General features: G+C 53.5%; 5 protein-coding genes across 5 annotated transcripts; 2 read left to right on the plus strand and 3 right to left on the minus strand.

Moving 5' to 3' along the window:
* Positions 1 to 829: 829 nt before the first annotated feature.
* On the minus strand, positions 830 to 2,320 carry ACET3X_006317 (uncharacterized protein). Its single transcript, XM_069452515.1, has 3 exons — positions 2,019 to 2,320; positions 1,664 to 1,935; positions 830 to 1,589 (listed from the first exon to the last, which is right to left on the minus strand). The coding sequence occupies exons 1-3, from the start codon at positions 2,200 to 2,202 to the stop codon at positions 1,008 to 1,010; spliced, it is 1,038 nt and encodes a 345-aa protein (XP_069306677.1). The 5' UTR covers positions 2,203 to 2,320; the 3' UTR covers positions 830 to 1,007.
* A 159-nt stretch (positions 2,321 to 2,479) lies between these two features.
* ACET3X_006318 (uncharacterized protein) lies at positions 2,480 to 4,020 on the minus strand. Its single transcript, XM_069452516.1, has 4 exons — positions 3,786 to 4,020; positions 3,699 to 3,734; positions 2,808 to 3,642; positions 2,480 to 2,757 (listed from the first exon to the last, which is right to left on the minus strand). Exons 1-4 carry the CDS (start codon positions 3,931 to 3,933, stop codon positions 2,634 to 2,636), a joined length of 1,143 nt encoding a protein of 380 aa, XP_069306678.1. The 5' UTR covers positions 3,934 to 4,020; the 3' UTR covers positions 2,480 to 2,633.
* A 453-nt stretch (positions 4,021 to 4,473) lies between these two features.
* On the plus strand, positions 4,474 to 5,169 carry ACET3X_006319 (uncharacterized protein; the record flags this gene model as incomplete). Its single annotated transcript, XM_069452517.1, has 1 exon — positions 4,474 to 5,169. The coding sequence occupies one exon, from the start codon at positions 4,474 to 4,476 to the stop codon at positions 5,167 to 5,169; it is 696 nt and encodes a 231-aa protein (XP_069306679.1).
* A 3,647-nt stretch (positions 5,170 to 8,816) lies between these two features.
* Positions 8,817 to 9,960, minus strand: ACET3X_006320 (uncharacterized protein; the record flags this gene model as incomplete). Its single annotated transcript, XM_069452518.1, has 2 exons — positions 9,554 to 9,960; positions 8,817 to 9,493 (listed from the first exon to the last, which is right to left on the minus strand). Exons 1-2 carry the CDS (start codon positions 9,798 to 9,800, stop codon positions 8,817 to 8,819), a joined length of 924 nt encoding a protein of 307 aa, XP_069306680.1. The 5' UTR covers positions 9,801 to 9,960.
* Positions 9,961 to 10,853: 893 nt separating this feature from the next.
* Positions 10,854 to 12,461, plus strand: ACET3X_006321 (uncharacterized protein). The gene has a single exon (XM_069452519.1). It carries the CDS (start codon positions 10,909 to 10,911, stop codon positions 11,875 to 11,877), a length of 969 nt encoding a protein of 322 aa, XP_069306681.1. The 5' UTR covers positions 10,854 to 10,908; the 3' UTR covers positions 11,878 to 12,461.
* Positions 12,462 to 14,540: the final 2,079 nt, after the last annotated feature.

Consider the following 14,540-nt stretch of genomic DNA (forward strand, 5'->3'; position numbering starts at 1 on the left):
TATTCGGGATGAGGAACGACGCGCTGGGCTGAAGACTGTTGATGCAGCCAAAGAACAAGAAGATGTGCGGATACAAAGCGCAGCAGAGACAGACGCAGCACCACCACCACCACAGCAGCAAGAAGACACTCACATAGAAGAGGATACATGCACAACCCCCGCCGCCACCACGGCCGTCACCTCCACCACCACCACAGCTCCAGAACCAGAAGACAACCCAACTGATCATGACAACAACAACCCCACAATCTACTACGTCCGCTCCGCCCAACACCACCGCCCCTCCCGCTTCACCACCTCCCTCGAATCAACAACATACTACCAAGTCCGCCTCCGAACCTGGAACTGCACGTGTCCCGCGTTCGCCTTTTCCGCGTTCCCTGCTAGTATGCCACATCATAATACACAAGAAGAAACATCAGTAGCGGTCGATGGACATGTATACACCGATGCAGACAAGCAGTGGGTATTTGGGGGTACGAGTCTCGGGACGGGAACGCCGCCTGTATGCAAACATATCCTTGCATGTGTGTTTGTGGAGCGATGTAGAGGGTTATTTGGGGGGTTTGTGGAGGGGAGGGAGGTTAGTGGTGAGGAGGCGGCGGGGTGGGGTGCTGGGTGGGGGGATTGAATGAATGAATGTTTGGGTATTCTGTTTTGAACAGTTTAACAACGTCGTTACTTTCCGTGTTTACTTTACCTACGGGGTCAAGGGTCAAAGGGAAAAGAATGGGGAGATGCTGTTTACGATATGATACCCCAGTTACACCAACGACTTGGATAGACACCAAGACACCAAAAACACAGATTGAGCTTTCTCCATGTCATACTTTCTTGAGTCGTGTCATTCCTATCATGCTATTATGTCGTAACATAACATGTGTCCCCCGGGGTCACGCAGAGCAACTCTGCTTCTCGACCGTGTTCTTCTACCACGTGCAGCTCCGTGTCCAGGCTTCGTATAATACATGATGATATCCCTCAGCCTCCCCATCCCACGCTTCCCTCTATTTCTTGCTCTCATCCTTCTTCTCCTTGCTCTTCTCCGCATCCTTGACCTCGCCATTCGTCGTCTTGTCACCACCCTCCTTCGCTTCCTCCTTACTCTTCTCCTTATCCTCAGCCTGCTGCTTATTCTGAATCTTATTCTCAATCAAATCATGAAACGCCGTAATCGCCCTAATCAAACTCGACAAATAAATCGTCATGAGCTGATCATTCGTCTTGACACTCATGGCCCTCGCCAGCTCCCCATTATCACCCGCATCCGCCTTGTTACCCCCAACCGGTGTCGCTTTCGGCGTCGACAGATTCGGCAACAGATTAAACACATCCTGGAGATTCCCCAGAATCGCATGGTTAACCGGCAAATCCTCGTCGAGCACTTTTTGCAAATACTGGCCGATATCGCGTAACCGGAGGTGCAGGCCCTGGAGCGACTGCAGTTGTGAAGTGATGCGAGTGGACAAGGTTCCGACGGCGACGTCACGGATATCGCGGAGGAGGTGCTCGACGCCGATTTCTTCTGCTTCTTCTGCTTCGATGATGGAGGGGGTGTGGACAAAGGTTTTGGAAGTCGTTGTGCCGTCCTATAAACCCCCATAATTAGCATCTCTCTCTCAAGACGCTCGAGCGGTGAGTGGGTGTAGTTGTAGAGACTTACATCCTTGATTTCTTCAACGGCAAAGTACGCATCAGTCGGTACACCCACCTCCTTTGGCTGCACGTCGATGATGACGAGCAGCGGATGCGGCGTGTACCGCTTAAACAGCTCGTTGACTTGTAGATCCGACGCCCGCAGCTTGGGCCCCGTGTGATACCAGCCGATGAGCTTCTCGCGCGCATTCACCTTCTTGAACATGTCGTTCATCGACTCGACGTAATTGTGGTCGAGGAACCATACCGACGGGTCCTTTTCGTCTTCCTCAAAGGGCACTGTAGGTAATTGTCAGCAAGGTGGTGGCTTGTTTGGGCGGCGGCACACATGGATAATGGAGGGGGGGATGGAGATTACACACCCGCAAAGCTGTTGGATACGCGCACGTTCTTGCCGTCGTTCTGACCGAGGAGGACGCCGACGACTCTCCGCTTTGTGCCTTTTGCTTGGCGGCCGTAGTGGTCTGCTGCGGAGAGGAGGACGAGAGGCGCGACGGAGACGTTGCGGGTCACGAGCGACAGCGTCTCGGCTGTGGTGGCGGGCATCTTGGGCGGCGTCGAGTCTGTATCGCCGGGAGATGGAGGGGGGTGTGGAAAAGGCAACGGCGACGGTTGGTGGGGGTTTGTTGCTGAGGGCCCGTGGTCGGTGGTTGTTTGGTGTTGCGGCTCTGCGGTGTCCAAAAGCTTCGGAACTGCTCCATGGTGATGGTGGGTCAGAGCTCCGCGCTAGGCTTCCAGCAGTGCGTCAGTGAGTGGCATGTGTGCAGCGCGTCTGGCTATGGCAGAGGAAATATTTCAATCACAACTCTGTGTCAAGAAAAAAGTCGAATAGTTGGTATCTGAAGAAGGATATTGTACACAAAATGCTCAATGGAAATCACGGAACCCAACTCCGCATCGGCCCAGAGCTCTGAGATGGTCTAATGGTAAAGAACAAACATTATCGCATAGTCCAGAACGTGCATGATTAGAACATCTCATAGCGTGGCAGTCGGGAAGTAGTACTGATCCCACAGGAACTCATAGTCCTCAATAACGCCACCCACCATATCGAGCAGCGGCTTGCCCTTTAGCTTTCCAGTAATGCTGTGGATCCACGCCCTATCCGTCGTTAGCCGCTGACCAAAGCAAACAAGCACACCCAGACTTACTTGGTAATGTTCTCGTAGAAAGCGCCGCGCATGGCCCACCAGCCCAGGGACCAGCCCCGCTTGCGCAGCTCCTCCTTCTCCAGTCCCGTCAAGCCCCTCAGACCGCCAGCTAATCGCTCCTGGAAGTCCTTCTTCGCAAGCTGCCTGGCGCCGTACTCCATGCTGACACCAATCAGCCACGGCCTCCAGCTCTTGCGGTCGCCGCTAAAGTGCTGCATAGCCAGCGCGTAGACAACCGGCCGGAGAATGTACAGTGCCTCGGCCAGCTCGCCCTTGCCGCTGACCCGATGGAGGAGCGCCTTTGGCGGCTTGATGTCGTCTGCAGTCAGTACCTTGGAGAGGAGGTAGCTCGAGATATCCGACGAATCCGGTAGACTCGGCATCGACAGGCCCGTTCTAGGCATCGCCCAGTTCTCTGCCTCGACCGCGCGCTCGCTCGGCGGTGTGTCCATGCCGTCTGCCGCTGCCGACGACTCCTCGAGCGAGCTTGGATCGATCTCGCGTTGTGGGAGCGGCGGCGACAGGAGTGGCCGCGAGTTTGTCAGTCGCAGCAGCAGCAACCGACACACTGCCTTGACAATCTCGAGCAGCACGACGACGCGCCACCGCACCTTCTCGCCCTTGCGCTTGGCCGCCATCTCCCACAGCAGCTCCGTGTACTGGATCATCTGGAGGACGAGGGCGATGCGCTTGTATGTGGGCGAGTGCTGCGTCCAGAACTTTGTGTAGCGATGATGCGGGGTGAGGGGCTGCCGTCGCGTTCCGGGCATTTGCGCCATGGCTTTGGAGAGGAGCGAGTCATGGTATAGCGAGAGCACCTGGACGCCGCTGTGTACTGTTGCGCGTGGTTAGTCGCGACGCACGCGCGATAGCCGGGCGCAGCAAACCTACAAGACTCGGATGCGATTTCAGACTCGCGGAAGCGGCCTATCCGGCGTCAGCAAGATGTGTGTACATGGGCACGTGAGGGTACTGTACCGGGGATGATGTAGGTCAGGGAGCGCAGCGCAGATTCGATTTGCGTTACCGCGCTGCTGTTCTTTGTGATAAAGTCCGAGTACATGCCCAGCCACTGCGACGGCATGGACAGGACCGCGCCCGTCGTCTGCGTCGCCTGCTTGTACATGTCTCTGCAACACGCGCCGGGAGGGAGCGAGTGCGCGACGTTGGGTGTGGTTGGGGTGCGGCCGAGGTGTGTGCACGTGGAGATAGAGATAGGAGTGATGGGCGAAGGGGTGAAGTCATGGATGCATTATCGCGTGCGCTACTGAGAGCCGAGGCAGCTGCGGCTCAGCTACCCCGGATGTTCGTCTCCACTCTGATGAGCACGCTGCTCCCTTTTCCATCTACTCGTGCGTTGAACGCAAATGAAGTTTTACGAGTAATGTGTGTTTTGAGCTGCGGTATGGCGGTCTTGTCGGATTTGTCTACAGCCCTTGATGGCGTGGAAAAGGGCGCGAGCTGGTCCTAAGAGGAAGGTCGTTGGACATGTGACTCCGCGTATGCAGAAAAACGCGTTACACGTCCGCTTACAACAATCCTCGAGGACACAGCCGTCCGTCTTGAGGCGTCACATATCAGGCCTGTTACTTACTTCATTCTCTTCCAACTTCCCCTTCCAATCTCATCTCCGTCATTCCACTACACATCCCAAAGACCCTGCACCATGGACTCCACGCCCCCAACCCACCTCCCCGTCCCCCTCCTCCCCCTCCCCGAAACCGACAAACCCCTCTTCGCCTCCATCAACGCCCATGTCCACACCTACATGTCCAACTACGACGCCTCGCACGACTACAACCACATCCTCCGCGTCCTCTCCAACACACACTCCATCTACACACACGAGCGCGCCGCCAACCCATCCACCACCTACGACCCCACAGCCCTGTACCTCGCCGCCCTCCTCCACGACGTCGGCGACCACAAATACGCACAGCCCGGCACCGACATCGAGAACCAAATCTACAATACCCTGCTCTCCCACGGCTGCGCCCCCACACTCGCACAAAAGATACAAACAATAGTGCACCACGTTTCCTACACCCACGAAACCAGGAACCCGGAGGCCGTCAGACAGGTTCTAGCCACGCATCCTGAACTAGCCATCGTACAGGACGCGGATCGCCTGGATGCGATTGGGGCCGTGGGCATCGGGCGTTGTTTTTCGTTTGGGGCGGCCAAGATGCCGGAGCGCGGGATGGATAGGGCGGTGGAGCATTTTGGTGAGAAGTTGGTGAGGTTGAAGGGCATGATGAAGACGGGGAGGGGGAGGGAGATGGCGGAAGAGAGGCATGAGGTGTTGGTGGGGTTTGTGAGGCAGTGGGGGGAGGAGACGAGGTTGAGTTTTGGGATGGAGTGAGGGGGGGTGGGATGGATGGATGGGGTGGATGGATGGGGTGGATGGATGGGGGGATGTGGTTGGTTTGGGTCAAGATACAGTGGGTAGGGATTTCGACGCGAATTGAGAAGGAATTGCTACGATACTCTCGTGGATATTACTGTGTTTCCTGGGGTTGGACATGGCCTGGAAAGCTATAGCGTCAGGCCTTGTTGTAGCATGTACCGAAGGTCAAGCACCATCAATCAAAGGATGGACGACGCGGTCTTCGGATTCCTTCTTCCTTCTGGTCATGTGGACGTTTGGACAAAGTTTCGGGGTGGATCCCGATGGGAAGCGGTTGGCCGCCTAGTTCACTCCAGACGACTGAATAGGGTGTGAGGACACCGGAGTACGTCCAGATGGTGCCACACTAAACGCGATCAATGTATACAAGCGTGCGAACAGGGATGCGTCGGGTCCCGTGGAGAGGTGCTGTAGGGCAGCGGTAGTCGTGAAAATGCGGGTTCAAGTACCGAACGTATGACTTGCAGCAGAGAGACTTTGGACGATTAATCTCCGAGTCATGACGACATGCATCGAGGGAAGTAGGGTGGTCGTCTCCAGAAACCTTCTCAGTGTATCGTGCGAGTCATACTTAAATGTAACCGTCCGTGACTCTGAGGCACCGAGTTTACCGCGACTGGACGGCCTACTTGACCGATGAACTTGCCAAGACATATGGGCCGAATAAGTCGTGTTCGGTCGATACGAACGCCACAAGCGGATGCAATGTAAGGGCCACGTACATTTACTGCGCAAGCCGCTGTTCAATTGGCGCGCTGTGCGTCTGGTGTCGAGAAATACGTAGGTAGCGAGGCTGTCGTTTGTAGATGCGATCGTCGAGTCTATCGAACATGACATGTGAAGAGCGACCGCGGCATATAGACAACCTTGGAATGTTGGTGGTGTTGAAGTGTAACAGTGACGTGTAGATCAGGGTCTGTGGATCAAAGTTCCAGCCAATAGGCGCCGTGCAGTCCGCACCTACACGCTTACCGCTTCCATCTAGATCGCGCATACGCATGTGCTTCTGATACCAGATCATTTCACTCTTTGTCGCACATCCCGTCTACACCGCACACTCACCCGCCATAACCAATCAAATTCTGTAAATGGCCACGCCAGTGCATCCAATTCCTCATCGGCAGCATATCCGACGAGTGACCTGTCCGACATACCGATAATGCCCACTAGCGCACCCGATTCAACATTGATATCTGGGAGGCCCGGATCGAGGACTCCGAGAAAGCCACTTCCATGCAGCCCGCTTTCTGATCAGGCTGCGTAGCGTAGTCTTTTCCACTTTTCGACCACTCAAATCAGGCCAAAAAAGCCAGCTGCATGGATTAAAAACGCTTTAAACAAGGGCTTGTATTTTCGCGAGATTTTCCTTACCAGAGAGGAAGACGTGCTAGTAGGGGTGCGAGTGGATACTACAACAGACAACAAATTAAGTGGTGAGATGTCCAATCTCTCACGCTATGCACTCTGGCTCGAGAGCGGAATACATTGCCGAACAACGTACGATCGTGAGATCGCGGAGATGGTCATAGGGCCGTTTCAGCGGTGGAGTCTGATGTATCTGTATGCTTCCCATGTAAGATTCTGCCGCGACAACACCTTCAGTGCGGCTAATCGTGGTCCATGCCGTGCTTAAGAAACCGCAGTTGCACCGCTACTATAGTAAGACGAGCAACGGCAATCTGGTATCCGACACACTACCAGAGTCTATTCGTCGTGCGGGAATCATGTCCCATTCGTCGGAACCAAGTCCCATCTTGTGTGCCGCCTACCTACCTACCGTTACGGGTATCATGGGACGACTGCCAAAGAGGAAGCTACAATGTGCAAGGCAATGGCTACGCAGAGCAAAAACCCAATGACGGAGAATTACGACACGCGACGAGAAACACAGCCCTGAACAACGATGCTGCCCAGCGGAAAGACAAGCCGCGTGTGGGTCTCCGATTGGCGGGTGGATTCCATTTGCGTTCCAATGAACATCGAAGATCTTGTAGTGCCGGTCTTCCTCAGCATCGATATCCTAGAACCCCATCCCATCTTAAAAAATATGCATGTGTGCACCTGAGTAGTAAGGTACCCTACTTTTCGGGATCCTGCAGACCCCAAGATAACAAAAAACATATATATACCCATGAATTTTCCTGCTCCGCGGCCTTTTTTTTGCACAACAACCACAACCTTGATACCCCAGCTTTTTATCTTATTTTATTTTGCTCCCTTCCCGCTCAATCTATCCTGCCTTTCACAAAAAGAAAAAAAAAGAATGACAGCTACAATCCGTCCCCTCCGCCCCCTCCGCCCCGCCGCCGCCCGCCCACGCAACGAACCGCTACCCGCACAACCGCGTGACCGCGTCCCCTCCGCCTGCGATCAATGCCGTCTCCGGAAAATAAAATGCAACGGCGACCGCCCAGCCTGTCTCGAATGCACCAAGCGCTCCGCAACCTGCCACTACGCTGCGCGCTCGACAGAAACTCAGAACCAGGCGCTCAAACGCAAGTTTACCATTTTGCAAGCCGAGAACGAGGCGTATGCTGAGTTGTTTGAGATGATGAGGTCGGGGTCGGAGAGCGAGGCGTGGGAGGTGATGAGGAGGGTGAGGATGGGTGGTGGTGGGGTGGAGGATGTAGTCAAGGGGATCAAAGAGGTGGGTTTACTGGCACGCGTGGTGGATCAGAGGGGCGATGATGCGAGTAGAGTGCGCTATGCGTTGCCTAGTTTGGCGAGCATAGTATCGGAAAACTGCATGTTTATGCCTGATAATCCTTATTTCGCTTCTTCTTCATCGTCGTCGTTGTCGTTGTTGTCGTCGGGATCGCAGGCGGAATGTCATCATCATCAACAAGGGAAGGGCTTAAAGTCTAGCAACAGCAGCAGCAGCGATACAGCGGCCCAGTATCCAAGTCCGCCGCTGTAGTTTAGTTCGCGCGTTAAGGGTATGATTTCGGATCGCAGAAGTCTTTTCCAGAGAGTAGGGAGATGTTGGGGGAGGGTTAGGCGGCCCGCAGGAGGGCCGAATGCCGACATGGCCGCTAAACCTTCCGGAAATGGTTTCTTCCACGCATCGCGTGTTGCAAATGCCCAGCCAATCGACATTACTGGTCGAAAAGGGAGTGTTTGGGAAATCTGTTGCAGAGTAACAAGATAGCCGCTCGCTCGGTAAGTCTTATGGTCTTGGGTTTTGGATCGACTAACGCTTTCAGCACGCTCATGTCAAGCAGAGCCGCTCCGCGAGCGTGCAGCGTTGGATCGAGAAATAGCATCGTGTGAAGAGGAGTCTCATCGCGTATGATCTTTCATTCCTAGCTGATATAAGCTCGTCCTGAAAAGGCAATCAACGGACTAGAGAAGTAGAAGGATATCTCATTGTTACAGGAAAGAAAGGCTTCAGCCTCCATTCCTACCTGATTTCCACATATCATACACTCTGCTCGTCGAATCATTACTTCTTTCCTCGTCACACCCTCCCCCGAGATGAGCCCAACGGCCACTTTTTCTCAATAATATAGTATCATTACATAGCGTTGTAGTGCAAGAAAAAGAACACGCCTCAGGGAAGCTCCACTGCTAGACGGTAACAGTACGTTGGATGAGAGACCAGCTCACATCTCGTACCGCACCATTGCAGGCGTAGCCAACCCGACAGATTTTTCCTGAGGCTGGCCTTCCCATGTGCTGAAGCCGTGCGCGGGTGTCTGCCGCCCAACCTCTACCGGCGATCTTGGCGGCGCTTCATACATGTTGGAGCCGTAATGGCCACCAAAGCTGTTGTTGTAATACTTGTACTGTTCGGGCTGGAGAGCGGGGAGTTCGTGGGCCTTGGCATTTCGCTTCCTTTGTCGGCGGAACAGTAGCCAACCTGCTACGAGACCAAGCATGAGGGCGACGGGGATTCCTGCGCCGAGACCGATTTTGGCGCCCAGGGGAAAGCTGTCTGATGGGATTTCCTGGCTGGAGAGGCTTGGTGCGTTTGTGGCACTGCTGGTTGGGCTGCTCGCTGGCGGTGCACTTGTTTCGGCACTCGGTGTATGGGAGCCTGTTGGTGTTGTGGTCGCTGCTGCAGTAGACGCTTCACTCTTTGTAGTTGTGGAGGAGCTCACCGAAGACGATGACGGGGCAGCTTCTTCGACCTGGTTCGACTCGATATAGAAGTAGTGGCTGTTTGAGTCCGAGGGACCCTTTCCTTCTTGGAAGACACTGAGATAGAACAGGTTTGACACTGTAAGATTCTTCCTCGTTCCGACAAGCCAGTTGTATCTCGTGATTTCCAGGGCATTTTCTGGTGTCTAAGGTTAGCTTACCGATGGGTATATCTGGAAAGAGGAACGGCTGGTCTTACGGGTGAGGTACTCCATGTCTCCAAACCACTTTCCATCTGTTTCGTTCTGCTGATAAAGACATAACGAGACAGCACCTCCTTCTTCTCCAGGAGTCCAGACGACGTTGACTAGATCACCGACCGAGTACTTGGGGCTGTTACTCATGTCGCCAACAGTCCCAAACGGCGGCGGGTTGATAAACTCCATGAGGCAAGACACGCATGTGAGCAGTCCAGTGACCAGGACACATGCTGCAAGGCGAGCCATAGTAAAAGAGAGGATCGACTTGAAAGATTGAACAAGTATGGTTCGATGTCGTATTGCTGCAGCAGAAGCAGTAGTGAAATGCAAGCCAGAATGACAAACAGCGCGCGAAAATGAATGAACACTGGACGACAACACGGGTCCTGCCGCTTTACGAGGAGGCTGGTCACTGTTGATGTGGGCTCACCTACCTAGACACTGCATTTTCTTCCACCGTTTACTTGGAACCGTGGCGAACTGCACGAGAGTGGCACAGCAGCGCTTCCCCCACGGAGCGCTTACCATAACAGGATTTTTTCGTGCTCATCTCCCTTTCCAGGCTGAAGGATCGGTGCAAAGGATTGGGGCAGTGAGTGTTCAACTCGACTTGAAACATATGAAGTTGTAAAATACGCCTCTGCCTAGAGGTCACCGTCATGCCGTCGACTCTCGATCCAGCTGTGTTCTGCTTCTCGGACAGAGTTTGCCCTTGCACATCGCTGCGGTTCATCTGCATTGTAGTCGCAAGATCGGTGGCCATGCGGAGGCTCCTCGGGACGATTGGAAGGACGGGCATGAGAACAACCGTTACTACTACAATTCCGTCCAATGCAGGCTGAACCGGTGCCAAATTTGGGCACGCAGACTGTCCGTTTTCCCGATCCGGAAGAGCAGCGTTTACCTGAGACAAGGAAGGATTGAACAAACACCCCAGATGAAGGCGCTGTCAAAAGCAGGCCCCGTCGTTGGATACTTGTTCGCGTGGGAATGGGTGCTTCCGTGTCGATGTCACTTGCGACCCACAGATACCTGTGATACCTGGCGTTTGCGCGTGATTGCCCATGCTTGCCCATGCAGGGGCTAGGCGCTAGCGGTGGAATGCGCGCCTGTCATGAAAACCAGTCTAGCGCCACCAGGGGTGTCAGCAATTAGGCGCCGCAATCAACGAGTAAAGGAGATGCCAGTGGAGTTTGATTGAGAGTGGACGAGGCAGGTACCGGGTGTCCCGCGGGGCGCTTGGCCATCGGCCTTATATGGGTTAAACGTTCGCGACTGATGGGGATAAGTAAACGTATTGTGATTTCCGCGCTCGTTCGTTCCCTTTCTCACACTCACCCAGTCCCTCGTTCAAATGTCCGCCATGCTGTCGCCACCAAAGCAGCTGTCGAGATTCTTCAACTACCATACTTTAGTTGCGCTATGCTTGATAGCGCTGTTCTATCATTTCTTTTCCATACAAGACCGCTTCATCGCCCGTGCGCCGGGAGCTTCCGCTGTCACCAGTAGTGGCATCCCCAAACAGATTTGGTACAAGTTAGGCCCCAACGGTCTTTCCAACGAGACGCGAGAATGGACCGACAGCTGCATCGAGAACAATCCCGAGTACCAAGCGCGCTTCCTCACAGAGGACGACGGCGATGAGTACATCCGCAAGACGTTTGGGGAAACCCGTCCTGATATCGTCGATACATACCTCGCATTCCCTGTGCCCATCTACAAAGCCGACTTCCTACGCTATGTCTTGCTTTGGAACGAAGGCGGCGTCTGGTCTGACCTAGACGTTTCGTGCGAAGACAATGTAAAGATGGATGAGTGGGTGCCGGAAATATACAAAGACAAGGCAAACCTGGTGGTGGGGTGGGAGTTCGATCAAGGTTGGCCGGGCGAATATGTCCGCCAGTTCGCTAGCTGGACTATAATGGCGGCCCCGCGTTCGCCGCACATGATGCAGGTCGTCGAGGATATCCTGCAGACAACAAAGGACAAGACGACAGAGTTGGGCATCTCGGTCAGCAACATCACAATGGACATGATGGGCGATACGGTCGACTTTACTGGCCCGCGGCGCTTGACGCGCAGTGTATTCACAAGCTTGGGCAACCAGCTTAACAGCACCGTCGATGAGCACGATATAATGGAGCTTGTGCGACCGAGACTGGTTGGCGATGTTCTGATTATGCCGGGCCGTTCGTTCGCAGCCTCTGCCAACACCTACAAGCCAGACGACGAGCAATTTCTGCCGCCACAGCTAGTGACCCACCATTACGCCGGCAGCTGGAAGAACAAGGAAGGAGGTGAGAGGAGGAAGGACGTACCATGATTGCACCATCAACAAAATTGAAGTGGAATTCTATCCCCTTATGTGTCCCACGGAACTCACCTTACCGAGCTGTGGCGGTGCAGTGAGTTGGCCCTCAAGGTTTACATCTTGATGGTGGGACCTTTTGAGGAAGGCTGCAGCCAAGATTCGAGTAACGTGGAGGAAGAGCGCAAAAACGGAAGTGGCTTTCGTTCACATGCTCCTTTCATGGGCTCAGTGAAGGGTGATCCTCATACGCGTGGCAGCCAAGCGCCGCAACAGGCCCGACACGGCAGGACACGCAGTTCCTGCTTACTGTGGATGCATTAGCTCTGTCAATTCTCCGGTGGCAGGGGTGCGAGCTCTGAGGGGGATAGATCTGATGTCATCCATTCAGTTGACGTTCGAGGTCATGGCCGCAATAGGTCCACCCCGAGGTTTCAGCCAGCGATACGAGGAGTACAAAGAAACTTGGTTCCAGAATGCGCATCATGGGAATGCGCCGTAAGCCCTTCTCCACGCGGTTCGCTGCTGGATCTGCCAGCATGTACGGAGATTCAAAACATTTATCCATACCTACATCACTTTCTCACACAGCTTCTTGCATGGCTTGATCAGATATCTTTTTTCTTGGCCGGCTAATCATCAGTTTTCATCGCATTGGAGTGTCTTCAGCCGTTTCGATATGGCTCGCCCGGCGGCATGCGCTTTGTTCACTACGTTCTTCGCACACGCGGCCAGTGCTAGTTTGCATTTCATCAATCCACCACCTTCCAATACGGGCAGCGACGTCAGCAGTTATTTAGAGTACACGAAAAGTGACAGTGTGCCTATGACATGGAATTCGGACGACCATTCGCAGACTGTTTCGATATTGCTGGTCCAGGAAGACGTATACGACTTAATGTACCCAGAATACGTACTGGGTATGGAACTGCTCAGCTCATTGGTAACTTGTAATACCGGCTGACTTTTCGAATCAGTGGATGTGGCCGGAAGTGCAGGATTCCAATGGCGTGTATCCACGCAGAGAAATCTCACAGAATCCAACCTGTTCTCTCTCACTCTTTACCAGGGCAGCGACGAGCTATCCCCCAAGATCGCACACAGCCAATACTTTTATATTGAGGAAGATGCCGGACGAGGAAGTGATTTGAGCTTGTCGTCTTCGGCGACATCTCCTACGGTAACGTCGAGCGCCTTATCAGGTGCAGCGTCAAACTCAGCATCAGAGTCAACACTAAGAACAACATGGATGTCAACACATTACGGAACACATCACTCAACAGGAATGTCGACACCGACCGGCTCGAAGTCATCGAACATTCAAACAAATGGACCAAATATTCCCGACGAAAAACACCACACAAGACCGCTTCGCGCTAGGTGCGAAGATTGGACTAGGCGTAGGGATACCCATCGCCATTATCCTCGGACTCCTAGCGGGATGGCTACTCTTCCGTCACCGAAAGAGAGATTCTATCGTATACGAGCTACCTGCTAGCATGACTGAACAGCTCGGAGGCAAGCAAGGAGTACCGGGCGTAGATCTTTACGAAGCGACAGGTGCTCATGTCCACGAAGCACCTCCGAACCAACGACTGGAAATAGGACCGTCAAAAGAGCAGTGTTTGACGAAATGGGGAGGCGAGTTGGATAATGATTCGACACGTGGGTCGATACGGCACGAGATAAATGCTGGTTCTCCGGTTGAAGTTGATAGCCAGGCGGTCGAATCAGGTAAACAGTTTGCTGAGATTGATGCTTGATGTAATGGTATAGTTATGGCAAGCACTGGAGGAGATTGATGCAGTTTTCGAGTATATTTTATGATCATAATACAGCGTTTCACATCTTCTATTCGAGAACACTGATCCTGAACTTTTCTCATGATCATGCCTTGCAGTACCGACGTTTATCGTATCTCGAAGTCGTGTTGCTTCGAGGCTCATTCAATACTTCTCAGAGTCTTATATTTGACCAAGGCCGACAATGACATCCAAAGTCTGACTCCGCTACTGGCTCTAACGCACTTGTTGAGCAAAGGTCGGAAGGACGTACACTGAACTGCACCGAAGCAGTAACTTATCACCCAAAGTTCACTTCCACGATAATCGCGCGTAGGGTACAGTCTCCGTTCCTGTTTCCCTCTGCACGACAATCCCTAGCCTACTTGGACTTGCGGGGAAAGCATGGATCATGCGGGCACTGCCTTCTCCTTCTCCTTCTACAATATATCAAGGTTTCGTGAATATGCTCCGGTTGACTCCCAAGAACTCACCACAACCGCCTTATATGGCTTCTTCTACCAACCAACAGCCTCAACCCTCATCTTCATTCGTCTACGAAGTATAATTTCCAACCCTACACGCCCAGAAATCCACCGCGACCGACCCAGAGGAAGACTCCGAAAGTCCAATCTTCAACCGCTTTTCTGAACTCCCAGTCGAACTACGCAACAATATTTGAGCCTTGACTTTGGTCAAAGAAACGATCTTTCATGAATCGAGGCACTGGATACAACGCGCAGACATCGATATCCACAGAGAAGCTGATGAGATCGTCATCGTACACGAAGAAAGTACCCAACTCCCTTCTTTGTGAACCGCGAGTCCAGGGCGGAAGCTGCTCGAATCGATGGTGGGGAACTGTATGTTGGATTAGATTGTTCTGAGTATGAGTCT

The sequence above is a fragment of the Alternaria dauci genome, chromosome 5 (genome assembly GCF_042100115.1).
Source record: "Alternaria dauci strain A2016 chromosome 5, whole genome shotgun sequence".
NCBI lineage: Eukaryota > Fungi > Ascomycota > Dothideomycetes > Pleosporales > Pleosporaceae > Alternaria > Alternaria dauci.

Excerpts from the sequence above, each read along its gene's own strand:
- ACET3X_006317 (XM_069452515.1), bottom strand. The coding sequence starts at position 2,202 with ATGCCCGCCACCACAGCCGAGACGCTGTCGCTCGTGACCCGCAACGTC. Across the intron at positions 1,936-2,018 it reads CGTATCCAACAGCTTTGCGG|TGCCCTTTGAGGAAGACGAA; the intron begins GTGTGTAATCTC and ends AATTACCTACAG. Across the intron at positions 1,590-1,663 it reads CCGTTGAAGAAATCAAGGAT|GACGGCACAACGACTTCCAA; the intron begins GTAAGTCTCTAC and ends GGGGGTTTATAG.
- ACET3X_006318 (XM_069452516.1), bottom strand. The coding sequence starts at position 3,933 with ATGTACAAGCAGGCGACGCAGACGACGGGCGCGGTCCTGTCCATGCCG. Across the intron at positions 3,643-3,698 it reads TGAAATCGCATCCGAGTCTT|TACACAGCGGCGTCCAGGTG; the intron begins GTAGGTTTGCTG and ends CACGCGCAACAG. Across the intron at positions 2,758-2,807 it reads TTCTACGAGAACATTACCAA|GGCGTGGATCCACAGCATTA; the intron begins GTAAGTCTGGGT and ends AACGACGGATAG.
- ACET3X_006321 (XM_069452519.1), top strand. The coding sequence starts at position 10,909 with ATGTCCGCCATGCTGTCGCCACCAAAGCAGCTGTCGAGATTCTTCAAC.